This window comes from Diceros bicornis, chromosome 4 (genome assembly GCF_020826845.1).
Source record: "Diceros bicornis minor isolate mBicDic1 chromosome 4, mDicBic1.mat.cur, whole genome shotgun sequence".
Classification (NCBI taxonomy): Eukaryota; Metazoa; Chordata; class Mammalia; order Perissodactyla; family Rhinocerotidae; genus Diceros; species Diceros bicornis.
In genome coordinates, this window is record NC_080743.1 from 13,036,086 (window position 1) to 13,058,870 (window position 22,785).

At 38.6% G+C, this 22,785-nt stretch overlaps 1 protein-coding gene across 2 annotated transcripts in view; it reads right to left on the reverse strand.

Annotated features, from left to right (window-relative positions):
• The window catches only part of SLC44A5 (solute carrier family 44 member 5), a 127,930-nt gene that overhangs the window by 100,080 nt on the left and 5,065 nt on the right, over window positions 1-22,785 (reverse strand). For both annotated transcript variants that reach the window (XM_058538304.1, XM_058538305.1), the window contains exon 2: window positions 22,218-22,266. In XM_058538304.1, coding sequence (XP_058394287.1) covers window positions 22,218-22,266 — 49 coding nt within the window. The remainder of the gene's footprint in view (window positions 1-22,217; window positions 22,267-22,785) is intronic.

The window sequence follows — 22,785 nt, forward strand, 5'->3', positions numbered from 1 at the left end:
TCACCACCACCAAGAAAAACAAACAAAATACCGCCATGAAATTAAAAGTGACAGATTTACCGACAAATGGTTTCAGAGGAATACAGAAGAAAGAACTCTAAACTTATAACCTGGAGACCTAGACTCAAACCCCAGCTCTGCCTGCAAGTCATCAGGTAACCCGGTTAAGCCTTTCCACCTCTCCAGGCCTCTGTTTCTCCACCCAAAACAGAATGCTGAACCAAGTAAACTCTAATGTTCTTCTCAGCGTAAATGAATAACTATTATAATTCTGTTGCAATGAAAGCATTAAATGATACCAAACCTTTTAAATTCTATAGTTGAATTCAATGGATAATTAAATATGTTTGGATAATTCATCCTTCTCCTATTCCTGCTCCTTTAGATTTGGCTTCATAGCTCAGTTGCTTAACATGTTAACATCTATGTTTATCTGTAAGGTTTAGTCTTTCTTCAAAATCAGCTAAGCTTATTTTGGGTAAAAAAACTGGCCATTGAATTCATTCAGCATGCTAGTATTTCAAAGCAACCAGCCAACAACTGCCATTTCCATTGTCTATTTTTCATGTTAGACTAAGAAGAGTGAAATTTACTGATGTTTTCCTAACCCAAGCTTCCCTCCTGTGCAAAATGAATAGTTAAGCAGAACATGAGCAGAACAATTTCATTTCTAACTCTAGCAGTAAGACTTCCCACCACTGTGGCACAGAAGGATGCACACTTAAAGACAATGCATTTATTTAGTGGATATGAATGTCTTTTGACTAGAAAAAGAAATAAACAATCATCTGCAATACTTTAAATAGCAAACATCTGTTTTTCCTAAGATACTTCAAATACTTCGAATTTCCTGATTAGAACTGTATTTCTGAAAGACATAATGAGACAGTTTAAAGATGAGTCTTAAATGATCTTCAAAGCAAAGTGAAGAAAAATGCTCACGCTCTGGGTAAGGATGGTTAAAACAGACCACAAGCTCCATAATATGAACAAATAAAAAATAATTCTTTCAACTATTTGCATTGACACCAAAAATTCTATTAAATATTGCGAGCAAAAGAGGATGATATAAATTAGCAGAGCATAGATAAATGAAAATATAGCACTGTAGTCTTATAGCATGGCCACAAAATCCATGATGCTATTAAGGAAGTCTTTGCTTGACTAAGCCAAACATAAAGATTTTTGAAGTAATGACATGAAGCATCTTTTGTGAGCATTATACAAATGCGTGCATATATCATGGAGTAGGTTCGAAAAGTGCATATGCAAACACATCTCTAGGCAATTGCGCCCAGCTGGAGGTTGCAGATTTATTTTGGTCACATTAGCCTTTCCTCAGTAATTTGTAACACAAAATGGAGAGGATCATTTATTTTTCCCATAAAAGTTTATAAAAGGTGCATTGTATAAATATTTCTGACTTATTTGTTTTATTTTTCATACATAATTCTTTTCTTGTTCCGTGGTTAAAAAAAATGTTATCACTGGGGAGATAAGTATTTCAAGTCAAATACCAAATAATAACAGCAACAAGGAAAAAGAATATGACCCCAACGAACAGCGAAGGTTAAGGGCCTCACATTTTTTTTTTTAATCAGGCAAATATTTATTGAGCACCTGTTATACCAGACTCTGCACTAGGGAATGAGGATCCAGAGAAAGAAAAGCTTCAAAGAACTCACAATCTATTCATGGATAAACACAGATAAACAAGCAAACAAAAAATTCTCAATATGATCAGGGTCATAAATGGAGTATGTATAATGTATAAGTATCTAGAGAACACGGATGAGAGAGCAATTGATTCTGCCGGAGAGTGACTAGGACTAAGAGTTAGAAAGGATACATGTGGACTTGACCTTTGTATGTGAATGGAAGACAGGAAAGGGTATTGAAGACATTATTTCTTCAAATTGTATGGATAATAATAAAATTTTAAGAGTCTGACATATTTCCTTCAAGACCTCTCTTCAAACTCCTATAACTGCTCTGTATGTACTGATGAATTGATTTCCCAGATATATTGTTAGGTTAAAAAAAGTGTAGAATGTTATTATGGCATGCTATTATTTATATAAAGAAAGAGATATACAAATACATAGATACATCTGTATATCTATGTATGTATATACACACAAATATATACTTTTAAGTGCATACATTTATTTGAAAGGATACACAAGGCATTGATGATACTTGCTATCTCTGAGGCAGGATTCTGAGATACTAGGGACTCTATGCCTTTTCTGTACTGTTTGAATTATTTGCCCTCATATATTACCTAATTCAACAAATGAACAGATTCCTTAAAGCAAAACACTTTCTATGGCTGTTCCAACTAGTAATAACATATTCTTATTTTACTCTGAACATTCCTAAGGGTGTAAAAACCATTCAGCATATGTCATACAGGCTTACATGTTTAAGGGAATTAAAATTTAAGTCTTAGACCATAAAATTGTGGCCAAAGGATTTGTCACATTTTGGCACACTCAGGCAACAAAAGTTAGTTAGAGAGATTGAGAGAAAAATACCATGTTCCTCATTAAGGATGCTGAGACTGTATCTAGTCAATGTCAAGACAATTAGTCAATATGATCAATACAATGAAAGAACTGGGCCAGTTCAAAGTGGGTACAACTCAGTCAAACAAGTTGTTTCATCCATAGTTGGGCCCAGCTCCTAACTCAAACTAGCTGAACTCATATACATATATACAATAAATGTATATATATAAATATAATGTGCATGTGTTCACACATATTCATTCAGGAAGCCTGTTAAAGATGAAGCACTGTGCCCAGGACGGTATTCCACGTGCTGAACGAAGACTCCTTGCCTTTATTCTTGAATTTTATTTTTAAATTTGGAATATTTTGTCCTTTTCCTGCAAAATACTCATCTTACCCATCTTTCCAGGTTCAATTCAAAAGCTCTCTCCCACATTAAATCTGACCTTTAGCACTTAAGTGAGCTCTCTCTCCCATAACTGGAAATCCTATTGCTCTTATAATCACCATGATGGTTTAGCACTTGACAACTCTCTAAAGTTTACGTGTGTTAATTTTAACTCCCCAATTGAATTGCAAATGATACAGATGACATATAAGGTTAGGGAAGCAGACATGGTCTACTAATCCAAAATCGATCACAGAGTCAATAAACAGCACACCAACACTACAATAACCTAGTGTAGGGAAACCAAGAGCATTGGACAAATTCATAAACTCAGCATAAATACTATGCACCAACATCAAAACCAAGGTTTTACGGAGGAAGGTGATAGCAGTGGGATAGGAAATCAAACCTCTTCCAGGAAGGAAGAGATGGCATTTCATTCTCTCTTTTATGGAACAGGAGAAAGTTAAATTATGGATAACTCATATGAAGATGACGGCTCCATCTTATGTGGTTGTAACTTTGGTTTCTGAAATCTGAAAAAACAAGTTGTGATACCAAATACACAACTGCAAAAGAACACTGTACCTTCTGCACTTATTTCAGGGGACAAACTTTCCCTTCTATGCAAGGGGGACCTATAAAATGTTAATGTGCATTACAATGGAGCTTTTCAGGAAGGAAATATCATGAAATAAGGCACACAGAGACCATCAACTCTGGTGTGAATTTTTTTACTTTAAATTTTGAGCAAACAATACTTATTTTTTTAAATTTTCAGCATTGATTTTAAGCCTTAATACTTTTTTTTTTACTATGTCTGACAGAAACCATCCTATGAAAAATAGACAACAAATTACCGAAAACATTAAGATAAACAACAATTTACAGGGCCACAACTTTGCCAACATGAAAGAATAGATTCTTGAAGACATTCTCCAAATAAATAGGAGGCTTCCAGTTTGAAATAAACTCATAATGATTTGAACTCAAAAGTCCAGAGCATATAAAGTGATGTCTATGCTTGTAAATCATGAAAAACAGTGACATCTTGGATAAATTTTCAACAAGTAACTGAAATCAAAATGACAATATGATATGTATTGGGAAGACACACCAGGACACATCATAATTAAAATGTCAAGAATTAAAGATAAAGAGAAATCCTAAAAGCTGCAAGAGAAAGACAACAAGTTACATACAAAAGAAACCCCATAGGGCTATCAGCTGACTTCTCAGCAGAAACCTTACAGGCTAGAAGAGAGTGGCACGATATATTTAAAGTGCTAAAAGGAAAAAACCTACAGCCAAGAATACTCTACCCGGCAAGGTTATCATTTAAAATGGAAGGAGAGGTAAAAGGTTTCCCAAACAAGCACAAATTAAAGTAGTTTGTCGCCAAGAAACCAGTTCTACAAGAAATGCTAAACAGACTTATTTAAGGAGGAAAGAAAAGACCACAAATAGGAAAAATTATCAATTTCCATGATAAGAAGGTAATGGATACAAACGCACAAAAAAGAGATTAGATATGATATCAAAACCATAAAATGTGGGAGGAGGGAAGTTAAAAAGTAGAGCTTTCAGATAGAGGTCAGCCTAAAAAGACCATCAACTTAATATAGATTGCTATATGCATAGGTTACTGTATGTGAATCCCATGGTAATCACAAACCAGAAACCTATGATAAATACACAAAAAACTAAGAGAAAGGAATCCAAACAAAGTATGTACTTATCAATAGCTACTTTAAATGTCAAAGGACTAAATGCCACAATTAAAAGGCATAGGGTGGCTGATTGGATAAAAAAACAAGAGCCATACATATGCTGCATACAAGAGACACACTTCAGACCTAGAGACACTCACAAACTGAAAGTGAAGGGATGGAAAAAGATACTCCATGCAAATTGCAATGAAAAGAAAGCTGGGGTAGCAATACTCACATCAGACAAAATAGACTTTAAAACAAAAATTGTAACAAGAGACAAAGAAGGGCACTACATAATGATAGAGGGAACAATCCAACAAGAGGATATAACACTTGTAAATATCTATGCACCCAACATAGGAGCACCTAAGTATATAAAGCAATTATGAACAGACATAAAAGGAGATAGACAGTAACACAATAATAGTAGGGGACTTTAACACTCCACTTACACCAATGGATAGATCATCCAAACAGAAGATCAATAAGAAAACATTAGCCTTAAACAACACACTAGAACAGATGGACCTAGTAGATATATACAGAACATTCGATCCAAAAACTGAAGAATACACGTTCTTTTCAAATGCACATGGAACATTCTCCAGGATTGATCACATATTAGGCCACAAAACAAGTCTCCATAAATTTAAGAAGATTGAAATAATACCAAGCATCTTTTCTGACCACAACGGTATGAAACTAGAAATCAACTATAGGAAGAAAATCAGAAAAGATACAAGTATGTGGAGACTAAACAAAATGCTACTGAACAACAATTGGGTCAATGAAGAAATCAAAGGAGAAATCAAAAAATACCTGGAGACAAATGAAAATGAAAATACAACATGGCAGAATTTATGGGATACACCAAAAGCGGTTCTAAGAGGGAAATTTATAGCAATGCAGGCCTATCTCAACAAACAAGAAAAATCTCAAATAAACAATCTAACAATGCACCTAAGGGAATGGGAAAAAGAAGAACAAAAAAAGCCCAAAATCAGTAGAAGAAGGGAAATAGTAAAAATCAGAGCAGAAATAAATGAAATAGAGACTAAAAAAACAATAGAAAAAATCAATAAAACCAAGAGATGGTTCTTTGAAAAGATAAACAAAATTGACAAACTTTTAGCTAGACTTACCAAGAAAAAAAGAGAGAAGGCTCAAATAAGTAAAATCAGAAATGAAAGAGGAGAAATTACAATGGACATCTCAGAAATACAAAAGATTATAAGAGAATACTGTGAAAAGCTATATGCCAACAAATTGGATATTCTAGAAGAAATGGATAAATTCTTAGAATCATACAACCTTCCAAAACTGGATCAAGAAGAAGTAGAGAATTTGAATAGACCAATCACCAGTAAGGAGATCGAAACTGTAATCAAAAACCTCCCCAAAAATAAAAGTCCAGGACCAGACGGCTTCCCTGGTGAATTCTACCAAACATTCAAAGAAGACTTAGTACCTATCCTTCTCAAACTCTTCCAAAAAATTGAAGAGGAGGGGAAGCTCCCTAACTCATTCTATAAAGCCAACATTACCTTGATACCAAGACCCGACAAGGACAACACAAAAAATAAAATTACAGGCCAATATCACTGATGAACATCGATGCAAAAATCCTCAACAAAATATTAGCAAATAGCATGCAACAATACATTAAAAAGATTATACACTATGGTCAGGTAGGATTTATTCCAGGGATGCAGGGATGGTCCAACATTCACAAATCAATCAACGTGATACACCACATTAATAAAATAAAGAATAAAAATCACATGATCATCTCAATAGATGCAGAGGAAGCATTTGACAAGATACAGCATCCATTTATGATAAAAACTCTGAATAAAATGGGTATAAAAGGAAAGTACCTCAACATAATAAGGCCATATATGACAAACCCACAGCTAATATCACCCTCAATGGTGAAAAACTGAAAGCTATCCCTCTAAGAACAGGAACCAGACAAGGATGCCCACTGTCAAGACTCCTATTTAACATAGTACTGGAAGTCCTAGCCAGAGCAATCAGGCAAGAGAAAGAAAGAAAAGGGATCCAAATTGGAAAGGAAGATGTGAAATTGTCACTATTTGCAGATGACATGATTTTATATATAGAAAACCCTAAAGAATCCACCAAAAAACTTTTAGAAGGAATAAATGAATATGGTAAACTTGCAGGATACAAAAATCAACATACAAAAATAAGCTGTGTTTCTATACACTAACAACGAATTAGCAGAAATAGAAATTAAGAATGCAATCCCATTTACAATTGCAAAAAAGAGAATAAAATACCTAGGAATAAACTTAACCAAATAGCTGAAAAATCTGTACAATGAAAACTATAAAACATTGCTGAAAGAAATTGAAGAAGACACAAAGAAATGGAAAGATATTCCGTGCTCTTGGATTGGAAGAATTAACATAGTTAAGATGTCTATACTTCCTAGAGCAATCTATAGATTCAATGCAATCCCTATCAAAATTCCAACAACACTTATCACAGAAATAGAACAAAGAATCCTAAAATTTATATGGAACAACAGAAGACCCTGAATAGCCAAAGGAATCCTGATAAAAAAGAACAAAGCTGGAGGTATCACACTACCCAATTTTAAAATATACTACAAAGCTATAGTAACCAAAACAGCATGGTACTGGCACAAAAACAGACACACAGATCAATGGAACAGAATCAAGAGCCGAGAAATAAACCTACACATCTATGGACAGCTAGTCTTCAACAAAGGAGCCAAGAACATACAATGGAGAAAGGAAAGTCTCTTCAACAAATGGTGTTGGGAAAACTGGACAGACATATGCAAGAAAATGAAAGTAGACCATTATCTTACACCATATACAAAAATTAACTCAAAATGTATTAAAGACTTAAACGTTAGACCTGAAACCATGAAACTTCTAGAAGAAAACGTAGGAAGTACGCTCTTCGACATTAGTCTTAGCGACATATTTTCAAGCACCATGTCTGACAGGGCAAGAGAAACAATAGAAAAAATAAGCAAATGGGACTATATCAAACTAAAAAGCTTCTGCACAGCAAACGAAACCATCAACAAAACAAAAAGACAACATAACAATTGGGAGAAGATATTTGCAAACCATATATCTGATAAGGGCTTAATATCCAAAATATATAAAGAACTCATACATCTCAACAACAAAAATTAACAACGCAATTAAAAAATGGGCAAAAGACCTGAACAGACATTTCTCCAAAGAAGATATACAGATGGCCAACAGGCACATGAAAAGAAGTTCAACATCATTCACTATCAGGGAAATGCAAATCAAAACTACAATGAGATATCACCTCGCTCCCAGCAGAATGGCTATAATTAACAAGACAGGAAACAAGTGTTGGAGAGGATGTGGAGAGAAGGGAACTCTCATACACTGCTGGTGGGAGTGCAAACTGGTACAACCACTATGGAAAACAGTGTGGAGATTCCTCAAAAAATTAAGGATAGAACTACGATACAATCCAGCTGTTCCACTGCTGGGTATTTATCCAAAGAATAAGAAAACACAAATGCATAAAGATACCCTCACCCCGGTGTTCATCACAGCATTATTCACAATAGCCAAGACTTGGAAGCAAACTAAGTGCCCGTCAAGGGATGAATGGATGAAGAAAATGAGGTATATATACACAATGGAATACTACTCAGCTGTAAGAAATGATGAAATCCAGCCATTTGTAACAACATGGATGGACATTGAGGGTATTATGCTAAGTGAGATAAGTCAGAGGGAGAACGTCAAATACCGTATGATCTCACTCATAAGTAGAAAATAAAAACAACAACAAACAAACACATAGGGACAGAAATTGGATAGGTGGTTACCAGAGGGGAAAGGGGGAGGGAGGAGAGCAAAAGGGATGATTAGGCACTTGTGCATGGTGATGGATTGTAATTAGTATTTGGGTGGTAAACGTAATATAATCTATGCAGAAATAGAAGTATAATGATGCACGTCTAAAATTTATACAATGTTATAAACCAATGTTACTGCAATAAAAGAAAAAAGAAATAATTCTTTATTTAACTAACCAAGCAAAATAAGCATTTAAAAAACTAATACACAATTTGGAAAAGATTGAAGTTAAATACCAATACCTAGGTAAAATTTGATATATTTCTTCACTAATTATTCCTCACAGGTCTAACTGGAAAATAACCCTGGTAGCAAAACCTGCACAGTCATTACATTAAGAGAAGCAATTAAAGTCGCATGCTAGCGAGTGAAAGAAATTCTTCCAGGCCTTGCCTCTCTGCTTCCTGATATATTCTTTATACTCTCGAGTCCTCTGGGGTTCTGTTTAGACTCGGTAACCTGGCTCCACACTGCTGGTTTCTGAACAACTTAGGAATCTCATAACGGGATGCTGCTACTAGGATTCCCCCCGAGTCCGCATTGCACATTCCACAGCGGAGTCACAGAGTGAGCGCCACACCCCAGGCCCCGGGCCCTTGGAAGCTGCCTGCTGCCGTCCACCCCTGCTGGCTTCCCAACTGTGCCCGCTTGCTGGGCTCCTGCTCCATCTGGACAGAAACTACCTCTAATTTTTCAATAGAAAAATAGTCTCTCTTCCCATTCTCCTGCCAAAAGAATTCACACTTAAAAAATACATAGTGATCGATTGAGGGAAAATGGAAAACAAATCCATTCAGCAGCAAAACAGCCTGAGCATAATATTTGAAGAACGTACAGTAATATACCCTTCTGACACAGGCATGCTTGTCTGATACAGGTATATGGTAGCAAAGGTAACTATTAGCTTCTCCAAAAAGAGAGGCTATGGGTCCGTTAGGAACATTTTAGTCATAATCATAGTAAAGGTGAAGGGTCAGATGTCTGTGCTGAATGAACCATCACGGCCACCGTCATCCAACAATAAGAGATCCGAGTAAAAATGGACACAATACTGTATGGTCTACCTCCCCCGCTCCCAAATTCATTAGGCAGCTGTGTTCTATGGCAACTATTACTTCTAAAAGGTTCCGCTGCCCTAGGTTCACCACCTGGGGTTCTCTCCTGAAAGCAGAGCATTAGATGATCATATAGCCCTATTTAATTACCTTCACAAATCCCCACAAGAAAAAAAAAATCCCAAATCCTCATCATGCCTTTTTTTTTTAATAATTTTATTTATTTCTTTCTTTTCCCCCAAAGCCCCAGTAGATAGTTGTATGTCATAGTTGCACATCCTTCTAGTTGCTGTACGTGGGACACGGCCTCAGCATGGCCGGAGAAGCAGTGCGTCGGTGCGCGCCCAGGATCCAAACCCCAGCCGCCAGCAGTGGAGCATGCTCACTTAACCACTAAGCCATGGGGCCGGCCCAACCTCATCATGCCTTTCAAGCCTCTCCATAATCCCAAATAATCTGTTCAGCTTCAATCCCAAGGTGCATTTCACCCTAGTCTGTTCCAGCCCCTCTGGAGCACCCTGGGACAGGCTACGCCCTCACATGCTGCCGTCCACCCGGAGATGCGCCCCCAGGTCCCCCTTTAAGGAAAGACTTGCCGCCCAGCTGTGACGAGTGTGGTTGCAGACAGCCTCTCACCACCAGCATCCACGGGGTCCACTTCAGCTGCTTCACCCCGGGTCATGGCCTCCGAGAGAGCTGACACACCAGGGACTGAGCCAGGTGGGCTCATAAAGATGTGGCCATTTCAGAGTTACTCCAGACCCTGGGGAGGGGCAGTGCTCACACCAGAGCTCCCTGCTCGGTGAGCTGAGACTTTGTGGGGTCTGGTAGAAGTTTGACGTCTCCTTCTGTGCAATCCCACTTCTTTCCCCTTCTTTTCACAGGTATTGACCCTAATAAAGGACTTTGCATTCCAAACTCCATCTCAGCATCTGCTTCCGGAGAACCCCAATCTGCAACATGTGCCTCCATGAGTTTGATTCTCTTCTTCATTCTGTATCAAAATCATTCCCCTCCTCTAAGGTCCAGCTCAAATGATACTTGCAGGGAGCACTTCTTGATCCTTCCAGTTAGGGATAATTATTCCTTTTACTCTGTCCCCTTGAATTATGCTTGTGCCTCCATTTAGCAAATCATTCCTTTTTTTTTTTTACATTGAAGTTAGTGGCTTAAATTTTAAGTTTATTGAGAGCATAGTCTGTCATTCACTTCTGTAGGCCCCACAGTGCATAACAGATAAGAGTTAAGAATAAACTAATGCATGATCTGAAATCTGCCTAAACCCCTTATTTTTTCCTTCTCCACTGTAACTGAAATGAAATCTTGCCAATATTTCATCTCCAATATTTCTTGCATATGCCCAGCCCCCTCTATTTTTCGACTATATTATATCTAGTCTCTGCTTTCTGATCTAGCTAAGTAAATCTGCTTTGCATGGTACATTCTTACTCGTGTCTTTAAATCAACACACAGAAGATGCCCCCTTTGACAGCATGATCCTTCCTTCAAAGCATTGCTCAAGACCTTCCATCTATGTGAAGTACCCCAAGGTACTGCTACCCAACCTCAGCTACCTCACAATCTTCTGGTTCACATAACTTAAGTATCAAATATGTGTCTACAAATCATTATGCTCCTTCAGACGGTGGCCAATTTTTATGTTCCCTTAAATCTTTCTATATATGGAAATATATACTCTCTATATGGAAAATGCAAAATATATGTATTCTAGATTAATACTATATGCATGTTCACTTCTTCACTTTTCAAAATGATTGCTTCATACTTTCTCCTCTCAATCCTTATACACCTGGGGCTGCCACCACCACCACTACCACCACCAGCCCATCCCTGTCTGATGATCTTATCTCATAATTCACAGAGAAATTAAAAGCAACCAGTAAGAATCTCTTCCTTTTCATCACCCAAGCTATTGACACTCAGCATCTCTACCCTATTCCCTGCTTACCATCGTGCACTACAGATTAGGAGTCCCTGTTCCTGCCAAAGACCTGACTCTACAATTGTGTTCTGGATTCCATCTTCAGGACTTCGTTTCTATAATTTCCCCTTTCTCTTGATTCATCAGCGTCCTGGATCATCTCCAGCACCACACACTACCATGTTCTAGTATTTTCTATCTTCAGAAAACTCTATGTTGATCCCAGATTCACCTTATCTTCCAACAAAACTTATTGAAAGAGTGCTCTCCAGTCGCCACTTCCAGGTTTCCACCTCACATCCTCTAACTCTCCCCAGTCAGCCCTGAGTGCCCACTACATCACAGAGATTGCTTTTGATGAGGTCACTCATGACTTTCATGTTGCCATATCCAATGGTCACTTCTCAGTTTTCATCTTGCTTGACCTCTCCTCTCAGTCAAAACAGTTGGCCACATAAATAAATAAATAATAAATAAAACTCTTCTTGTAACACTTCTTTTAGCTTCTGTAACACTGCATTCTTCTCGCTTTTCTGCTAACTCACCGGTGCTTCTTCTATCTCCTTTGCTGACTCCTCCATCTCTGCTTGACCTCCAAATGTTGCAGGCTCAGACTTTGTCCTTGGGCCTCTTCTCCATCCTCCTAAGTGACTTCATCCAGACACTTGGGTTTAAATATTATCTCTGTGTCGATGACCTCCCAATCTCAATCTCCAGCCCTCACCTTACTCTTCATTGAGCTCCAGACTCATATATAGCATCATCACTAGGATGCCTATTCCACAGCTAAAGCTTGACACAGCCAAAGCAGAAGTCTTGATTCCTGCAACAGCAAACTGGCTCTTCCTCTAATCTTTCCAGTCTTAGTATAGGGGATCATCATCCACCTGGTTTTTCAAGTCATAACTCTGGCAGCTATCATTGACTCCTTTCTTTGTCTCACTTATGACATCAATAAGTACTGTCACCTCTACCACCAGAACATATCTTGAATCTATTCACGTCTCTCCATCTCCATTACTCTAGTCCAAGTCACTGACTCCCTCACTTAGATGACTATAAAAGCATCCTATTGATCTTCCTGCTCTTACTTTGGTGCTCTTAAAAGCCATTCTCTACACAGCAGTCAGAATAGGTTTTAAAAATATGTATTAGATTAACTCACTCTCCTACTAAAACCCTGCAATGGCTTTTCCATTGCACTTTTACTATAATGTGCTTTCAGGGATCTCCAACCAACCCACTCTCCACCCCCGACCCCATCCAGCATGCTGCCCTCACACTGGCCTTCTTTCTGCTCCTTGAACATACTAAGCTTATTCTTGCCATAGAGACTTGACGTTTGCCATTCCTCTATCTGAAATGCTCTGTCCTCAATCTTTGTATGACTGGCTCCTCCTTATCATTCAAGTCTCATTTCAACTGTCAGCTCTGTAGAGAGGTCTTCCCTGACCACCAAATATAAATTACTCTCCCCTCCCCCCAGCCAGGCACTATCACATCATCCTGTTTTATTTTCTAACTCGTACTTTTCACCTTAAGAAACTGACATGTTCATTTTTCAGATGTTGTCTGCTCTGTCTCTTCTCTCTTTCAAAAGAACAGGCACCTTGTCTATCTTGCTCATCACTGTGCCTCTAACACCTAGAGGAGACTGGGCACATAATAGATGATCAATAAATATTTGTTGAATGAGAATAAATGAATATTAATCTTTGGATTCACAGCCACACATGACATCTACCGCTGACAGCCTGGCCTTTGTTCTCTTTTCCACAGCTGTACTTCCCACATTGAACTGTAAAGTCTTTTCAGTTGTCAGTCTCATCTATTATGTGTCAATTCCTTGAGGACAAGGACATCCTATCTTTAAATTATTACCAACTAGCATAATTCTTATCATAGAGTAAGGTGTACTATGAATATTTTTTTTAAAGAACAAAGAAAAACAAGGATGGAGAGGAAGCAGTGTGACATAGAAACTATAGATAAACAGAAGCGTGACCCTCAAAAGAGGCTGAATGATGGCCATAGTACTATCACATTTAAGACAAAACAGTCACCATATATAAGTGAAGCCTTACTTATAGGTTTGAACTCCAAGACTTTAAAGTCGTTGTTTAAAGCTCTTGCTGAGATGCTATCCAAATCCTACACCATTTTCAGATGACATCAGTGTGATATGGGAGTCCAAATTCCAAATTGTGATGCTCAGCTGATAGGAAAGTATTATCAGAGTTCTCTGAGCTATTTGCATACTAGGGCTTATGGATTACACCTCAGACTATTTTTCAATTCAATTAGTTTTTAAAAAGAGTCCAAAGAGGGCATGACAGTGTGGATCCAAGTATGCTGTGTCAAGGCAGGTCAAAGATTTACAGGTCCCAGTGCAAAAAGTTCAACTTATTCTGTTTATCTCATTCCTTTTATGTCAGAGCAAAGTCATTAAAATGTTGTGACCACTTGCTTGACCTGTGATCCAGGTCTGGAAATATAAAGTCCAAATTGCTACCATTGGCACCTTGTAATAAAGGCCAAAATATTATCTTCTCAGGACATGGAGGTGGAATTTATTTGTTTATTTTATTCATTTATTTTTTAAATGGAAAAATTCACCTAAAAGAAGATGCAAATTAAAAGAATCTTGACATTTTTAAGCACAGCTACAGAAGAAATAACCCCATTCTTTACAAACAGAATGCCGTCTAAGGAGGAAGTCATCTAACTAGTGGTATATTGAGGGGAAAAAAGCCATCCCTCATCGTTAATTACTCACACATATATAGAATTCAAATCTCTGTCCTCCAAGGGAACTACAAACCAGATGACATGACAATACATGAGTACCAAAGCTAAAGAGCAGTCACAAGTAGCACGTGCTGTATACCATCCACAGCAAAAGCTGCAGGATTTCAGTGGAGGGAAGGCCCTCTGAGGCTGGGGTCAGAGGAGGTGGGTCCTGAGCAGGGCCAAGGAGATAGGAGACTACCACTTTATGTGACAGTAGGGTGCTTCCCCCAAATTTGAGAGTATAGACGACAATACTACTTTCTAAGAGTTACGCTATGAATCAACACACAATTAAAGCAGAGATGTATATAGTCACCTCAATGAGACTGTAAGGCTCCCAGTCCAGCAAGCCTTGATTTTAAACGTCTTGAATTTATTAACATATCTAAAGAGACAGGCAAATGATGATCAAACAGCTCTGCCCATCCAAGCACTCTCCGGGTTAGGGCACCAAGTCAAATTGATTTGAGGATCCCGTGTGAAGATCCTGCTCTGTTGATAGACACCCCAGGCTAGCAGAGCCTGATGCCATTAGACATTCTACTCATGTGATTTCCTTGTTCTGACTGTACACTCATCCAGCAACCTTTCGATAATTAGCTTTCTCGTGTAGTTTGCCTAAAGGGAGCAATGTGCTGGTCAGGCCAACAGGAACACCAGGCCTTCTCAGCAATTAAATTTCTCAATGTAAATTATTGCATTGGCATTCTGGTTTTATACATCAGTCTCTTGTGAGCTTTGTTAGTGTCCAACTCCATTCCTGAATTGGAGTAATTTTAGGGCACTGACAAAATCAATTTTCAGAGCCTGCAGAAATGTACATGACTAGTTTGGCTCAACAGAAAGTTCACTCAAGGGTTTAGAAACCCCAGAGAGAGAGAAATTTAGGCAGATGGTTTAAGATAAATTTGTGTAGAACTTTGAATGTCATACCAAGGCATTTGCAGTTAATTTTTAGGCAGTGGGAACTCACAGGTGAAATTTGAATGGGAGGGATGACATGATCAAAACTATTACTCACAGGTCTACCAAGTGCAGCTCTACTTAGCAGAGTTCATGGCTTAATTGAGGAGTTAGCCAAGCAAACAACTGATTACAAAACAGCATTATAAGCACACAGCAAACTCTGAGAGCACCGAGGAACGTAGCTGCAGTTCGCTTTAGGGATAATCAGGGAGTGTTTCTCAGAAGAGAAAACTTACATATTTTTCTATTATTTTTTCAGATTTCCTTTTATTTAGATATAAGAAATATATCAATATTTCAAAGAGCTTCAGAAGTATTTTTCTGACTTTCTACTGAATATTCCCACCTGGAAGTGCCATAGGCATCCCAAACTCAACATTTCAAAACGTACACTCATGACTTTCTCCGCCCTTCATAACCATTCCTGCTCCTCCTCATGTGTTCCCTACCTTGGTGAATGTAACCACAATCCATCTAGTTATTAGGCACCATGATGCTAGACTCTCTCTTCTACCCCCAGCATGCAATCAGTCCTAAAGCCTTGAATATTTTGCCTTCTTATTTCCTCTTAGATTTCTTCTCTCCCAGGACTATTGCTTTAGTCCAGGTTTCAATCATTTCTCAGCTGGATTACTGAAATACTCTTCTAAAAGGTACACTGCTTTCATTCCAACTAGCTTCTATCCTTTCTAGTATATCCTCAGATTTGAAGCTAGGATGATAGTTCATTTAGTCATTCAAAAATTTATATTATGCCTCAGGGACTTTTCTAAGCCCAGGGGATACACTGATGAACAAAACAGACAAAGTTCTTGCTTCTCACAGATCTGATATGCTATTAATTACTTAAGCAAAGAAATGAATAAAGCAGTTTTTCAATAGTGATAAATACTATAAAGTAAACACAATTAAATGATGTGGTAGAGAGTGATTGGGGGACTAGCTTGTCATGAAGGGCTCTTGGGCAATGGCGGTTAAGAATTGGATGATAAGAGGCAGCCAGCCATGCAAAGGTCTGGGGGAAAATCATTTCAGGCAGAGGAATAACAAATAGCAAGTCCCCAACATGGATGCAATTTTAGAATGTTCAAGAAGTGGAAAGAAGGCAAGTATGGCTACCATGAGAGGAGAAGAGGGAGAGATACTTGTAGGGGATGTGGTAAGTAGGTTATACAGAGGACACTCATGTAGGACACAGTGAGTTTGAGTTTTAATATAAGTGCTATGGGAAGCTATTGAAAATGTATAAGTAGAAGAGTGGCGTGATTTAATTCATGATTTGAAAGCTCACTCAAGGTTTTATGTGGCTAATGGATTCAAGAAACCAGGAGTGAAAGAAGGAAGATCATTCTAGAGGCCAGTGCAAAAGTATAGGTAGGATGTATAGCGCCATCATGGATGAGGCTGGTAGCAGGAAAGATGGAGCTGCAGGTGGCTTGGGGATGTATTTTGGAGCTAAAGCCAATAAGACTTGCTGATGGATTGAATATGGGAGATGAAGAAAAAAAGAGGAAACCAAGGATCTGTAACCCAAGTAAAACAAGGTGGATATTGGTTTCATTTTCTGAAATGGAAACAGGGTGGATATTGGTGTCATTTTCTGAGATGGTTTTAGAGTTTGGGGATGGGAGTAGGAATCAAGAGTTGTGGTTGGCCAAATTAAGTTTGAGTAAGTATTATGAATCCAAAGAGAGATATTAAATTGGTTGCTGAATACAGAAATATAAAGGTTGATGGAAGGGTCATTGGTAGAGATGTAAGTTTGGGAGTCAATGACATATAGATAATATTTGAAGTCATTGACCTAGTGTAAAAGTAGACTGGAGAAAAAGAAGAGTGGAAGGCCAAGGACCAAGTCCTGTGGCACCCCAACATTTAGAAATTAAGCAAAGGTTGAGGAGCCAGAAAAGGAGACTGACAAGGAGAGGCCAAAGAGGTGGAAGAAGCTTCAGGTGCACACGATGCCAAGGAAGCCAAGAGAAAAGAGCGTTTCAAAAAGGAGAGAGTGTCACCTTTGTCAGACACCACTGCAAAGTTAAAACAAAAGATGTCTTCCCACTGCACTTGGCAAGATGGAAGCCATTGGTGATTCCCAATATTAGTTTGAGGAGAGTGGTGGGGAATAAATCTCTACTGAAAGAATGTGAAGGAAAAAAGAGAAAGAACAAATAGAGACAACTGAAGCAAATCTAACCATGCAACTCCCTTGATTAAAAGCAATCAGAGGCTCGCCATTCATCTCATGCCCTTGAGAATCAAGTTCAGACTCTTTACTTTAGGATACAACGCTCTTCACTATCTGGGCTCTTGCTACCTAAGCAATTATATCTCCCAACCTTACTTTCCCTCCTGCTACTGTAAGTATTTGCAACTCGAGCACGAGTCATGCGGTCTCTTCCTTCACATGTCTGGCTCTCTCTGGGTTACTCTTTGCCCTTTCCTACATGAAGCAAAACTCTTATAGGTCCTTCTGTGCCCTTCAAGCATTACTACATCCGAGTACCATCTCTGCCATATGACTTACTCTCTCCTAAGGGTTTCCATTGCAACCTGCACCTCTACACAGTCTTTGATTTGACTGCAACACACCTCTCCTCTCCTCCTCCAACACAAACATACACAACAGGATGAGGACAAATTCTGAAGCTTGGGATCACATCTAGGAAGTTTACGTCCCTGGTGCTTGCCATAAGATCTTGTAGAGTAGTGTTCTCTAAGTCCTTGCTAAACAAAAGTTTCTAAAATGCAAATCTGACTCTGTCAATTTCTTATTTAAAATTTTCCAATGTATTCTTCAATAGAATAAAATACCAAACACAGTGATATGTTATATAAACCCCTGTTCTTACCTCTCCAGCATCATCTCTCCCCACCTCAGCCTGATCTTCATGCCTGCCACCACCCACACATGCACAGACTGGGTGTTCTGCTCATACCAAACCATTTCCGGGACAGTTGTTCTCAGGCCTCTGTACTTTGATGCATGCTGCTGATTTTTCTTGGAATGTCTTCAAGAACTAGCTCAAGGGTCACCTCTGCTCTGAGGTTTTTCTAGACTCCCCTTTCCCTACACCTAGCAGCACCAGACATACTCTCCTTAGTTTCCAGGACCCCTGTCAATAACTCTATTATTGCACTTACCACATTAATCCCTTCATTATCTGCCTTTCCCATTAGACTGCAAGCTCTCTTTGGCAGGAACCGTGCTTAGTTCATCTTTGTATCTCTAGCACCTAGCACAGTGCCTGGCAAATAGGAAGTATATTGTTACTGAATATTTTGCTTTAAATCCTTTAAAGATGCTTGCAAAATTTAAAATATTTTTGGGTTTATTTTCATCATTAGGAATAATATGCAGGTGGTGACTTTTTAAAGTGCAAAAACACAGAAAAAAGAACAAGCTTACATATTGAGGAATAAAAAGGTCAGGCTACGAATTTTAAAGAAGTGTGTTAGTCCACATCTTCCTGTGGAAAAGAGTCACACTGATAAATAACTGATCACATTAGTCATTTGCTGCAATCAGAATGAGGCGAATAAATGCCAGGTTTAGAGCACATCTTCAATTCACATTTGCATTCTGAAGAATTAGCCATTCTGGAAACTATTTATTTTTATTTCCCTTCATTTCCTTCCACATTTTGAGACTATTTAATAGTTTTCAAAGAGAGTGCTATGGATACAGTCTTTTTTATTTCAAACTATTTTACAAGTCAAAATGGTTTGTAGCCTCTCTCAGGCATTTTTACAACACGGGATCTACATTTTTTTCTTGAACTTTGTATGCCTTTTTCTATAACCTTTTCTTCATATTTTTCCATGATAATGGACCCCACCTTTAGCTATTTAAGTCCCTCTACAATGACAAGAAGCATACCAATTATTTCAACAAGAAGCAAATATGAGCACTGCATAAATTATGGAGACGGGGTTGTGTTATCACAATGATTTGAGATGCCTACTTGATAGCAGCACTTTAGATTTCAGGAGAGTGTGTGGCTAGCATCAGTGTAGTGCTTTTCTGTGTGTATCACTTAGGCCAGAAGCTGAACTCTTCCTTCGGTGCTTTGGCATTAACAGTGGAATCTGACTGATAGAACTTCAAGATTGAAAGGACTCAGAGGTCATTTAATCCAACTCCTTGATATGAATGAATCCCCTCTACAACATCCCTAATAAATGCCTCTTCATTCTCTCCTTCAACACCTTCATGACAGTGAACTTACCACCTCCCCCCAATGCTTCAGGTAAAAATAAATGCATCTCATTATATTTCAGACAGATTTTTCCACCTTTTATGAGAATAGTTATTTTCAACATTGTGAAACCTACCAGTTTGGTTAGTATGAGTCATATGTCCTTCATCAATTTTTATAAGGAAGGGGAAAAAAGGCAACGATGGAATATGCAAGGCTTTCCTTTCTATTTACCTGTCTACCTATATGCTGCCTTTTCCCAGAAAGGATCTTAAATGAAATGACTTAAAACACCTGGATGCAACAGGGTTATTAAAATGGAAATAGAAATTCAAAGTCCTGAAAAGAAATTCTTGATTCAAAGGCTAATGTAGTTGCTGGCATTGAAATTAAATTTATCAGCAGGCTTTCTACAAGTCAGTATAAAAGGAGGAACATCGTGAATTATACAATTCTCTTTATTTAACAGAAGAAAGTATACTAATTCTCTATTAAATGAAAATTTTCTGAGTTCCAAATTACAAGAGGAGCTTCTCGTGTAACATCTCTTAAAAGAGCTTTATTTCTTAGTTTTCTATGTGCATTCATTTTTGCCCTCTAATGTCCTGCCAAGAATAGTGCTGAACACCCCTTAAACTTTTACAAACCTCACAACCTCAATCTAATGCTGACCAACCTTTTTTAAAATTCTGTTGAATATAGGGGACCAAGCATGGGTGCTGGAAAACTACTTTTCCAAAAGCGGCTGGGAAAACACCTTAAGCTAGCAAAATCACCTTTTTTTTTTATGGTCAACATTATGGGGCAATAGCTCCCATACGCCCACTTCTTAGATGGTAACAAATGGGAACCTGAGTTCCTCTCTCCTGAGGCATTACCATCATTCCTTCACCTCTTCTGGAAACAACTACAGTTGGGTGGTCACTAGGCACAAAACGATGTCTTTGTGCACTGAGAGTGGCGTACAGAACGTGGTGGGTGACCAGCAGATCTTGCTGTAAGGGTCTGCGTGAATGCCTGATAAGACTTTGGATCCCTCAGAAGGAAAGTGACATTCTGTGAGCAAAAGGTGTTATTAAAGCCAGCCCTGCTGCTAGAGGTAATGTGAGGAACGTGGGGTTTCTCACTTGCTCCTTAAGCACCCCAATTATTTGCTCAAAAAGGGCATCATATAACCCTGCAGCCTGGAAAGTTACAAATGGGCCAGCTGTGTCTTCCTGTAGATAAGCCCCTGTGGTTTTACAATACCTTCCTCTGTTCCTGGATTGAAGAGTGGGGGAGGTATGCCCACATAATGACCATTCCACCTTTGGAGGCCTCTGTCATGCTTAGGGCTTCACAAAAGGCCCTCGGTACAAATAAACTTCTTTCCTCACAGTGATTGGTACAGCTGAAGCTCAGACTTTACCTGGACTACCTGGTTCCGTCATTAAATTCTAAATAACTGAAGACAGAGAGATGTCACCTTCTTCCCGACATGTAAGCCAGTCCTAGCTCCGCTTTCTTCTCTGTGGAGAAGACACAGAAAACAGGCACACCTGCTAGAACAGGCACACCTCCAATCCGTACTGTTTCCGTCCAAATGTGGCAGCTCATTTAGTATTATTATTATTATTATTATTATTATTACTATTATTACTGTGGAATCTGGATTATATCTAGGGGTCCCTTGAGGCCAATAGGCTAGATTCAATTCTTATAAATTAGTTATTATAAAATGAATGCAAGTACCACAAGGGAACCTCCATATCAAATGAGGCTGTTCATACACTGAACAACAAAATGTATTCATGGTGTTATTACCATGGAGAGGATGAGAGAGATTTCAGGGTTATTCTAAGGAAGGCATCGGTATACCTTTGAATGAGTAACCCAAAACAAATGACTTGGCTCTTTACAGAATTAGAATAAACTGAATACACATTTGTTTAAAGCTGGGCTATTATAGGGTCATAACAGTAAGTGCTCACGTACACGCTGAGGGTTGGCACGTGCAAACAAGCATGCTGATCATTATTCCACAATATAGTTTATTGTGACATACAACAAGGTCAAAGCTAAGCGAAACTCAGCCACTGGCATCATAATCTTCTCTTCATTTTTAGCCATTCTACCTCACAAACTCCCTTTTTGATTAGCAGGAAGCCTGGGAATAGAGGGTAAGAACTAATAATAAAAGAGGCCTATAACTTATTGGATAATTTTTAAATGGCATGCAACCTTGGGGGAGAAGCACCAGTTGAGACAAGTACATATTTCCCTAGAGAGAGCATCTTAAAATGTCCTAAAGCGTACATGATGCATTGAGTGGTTGTCTCAAAGAAAGCTCTCTGCCTTGGGGAGCTGAGTTGCACAAATCCTTGGTGTGGAAGAAGTTGGCATAGCAACTCTGCATTGCAATGGTGAATCTCAGAGTAAACAGGCGCATAAAACAATTATTTGAATGTGTTTGCTTCCCCACACAGTGGTTAAATCCTGTAAAGCGTTTTTTGGCTTCACTTTTTGAGAAATACAAACTCTTCAGTCTAATAGCTTAAGGCAGTTCATTTGCTGAACAGAAGAGAATATTCATGACTCATGGAAAGATTTATTCTCTATACTTTCCCTGTGTAAATAAGGTGACATTTAGGCTAAAAATAAGTCATTTCCCCTACATAGTAGACACAATTCTCCAGTGACTGGAATATGGTACCAAAAAAGAAGCTTTCTGTGTTTGTTAAAAATATATTCCCAAGAAAAGAATTGCTTACCTGTTGGCAACAGGTCCCTTGAAATCCGGATCAAATATCCTTGGAGGACCTGCATTTAAAACAAAGAACTTTTTAAGCATATAAGCCAATGAAATGGCAAATAAATACAAATAAATTATTAATTAAGAAAAATCTACATATTGGCTAGTCCACTGCTCAGTGCAGTGCTGAATTCATTCTGTGGTGCAGTGAAACATCAGTTATGCCTTGGTTCCTGCTGTCAATCCTTTTCCCTCTCTCCAGCTGGAAGCAAGACTAGGAAGAGTTGTTAAGGACCATATTCTTTTTCTTTTTTCTTTTTTCTTTTTTTTGTGAGGTAGATCGGCCCAGAGCTAACATCCGATGCCAATCCTCCTCTTCTTGCTGAGGAAGAATGGCCCTGGGCTAACATCCGTGCCCATCTTCCTCTACTTTATGTGGGACGCTGCCGCTGCATGGCTTGACAAGCGGTGCGTTGGTGCGCGCCCGGGATCCGAACCTGCGAACCCTCGGGCCGCTGAAGTGGAGCGTGTGCACTTAACTGCTGTGCCACCAGGCTGGCCCCAAACACCATATTCTATGCACACTC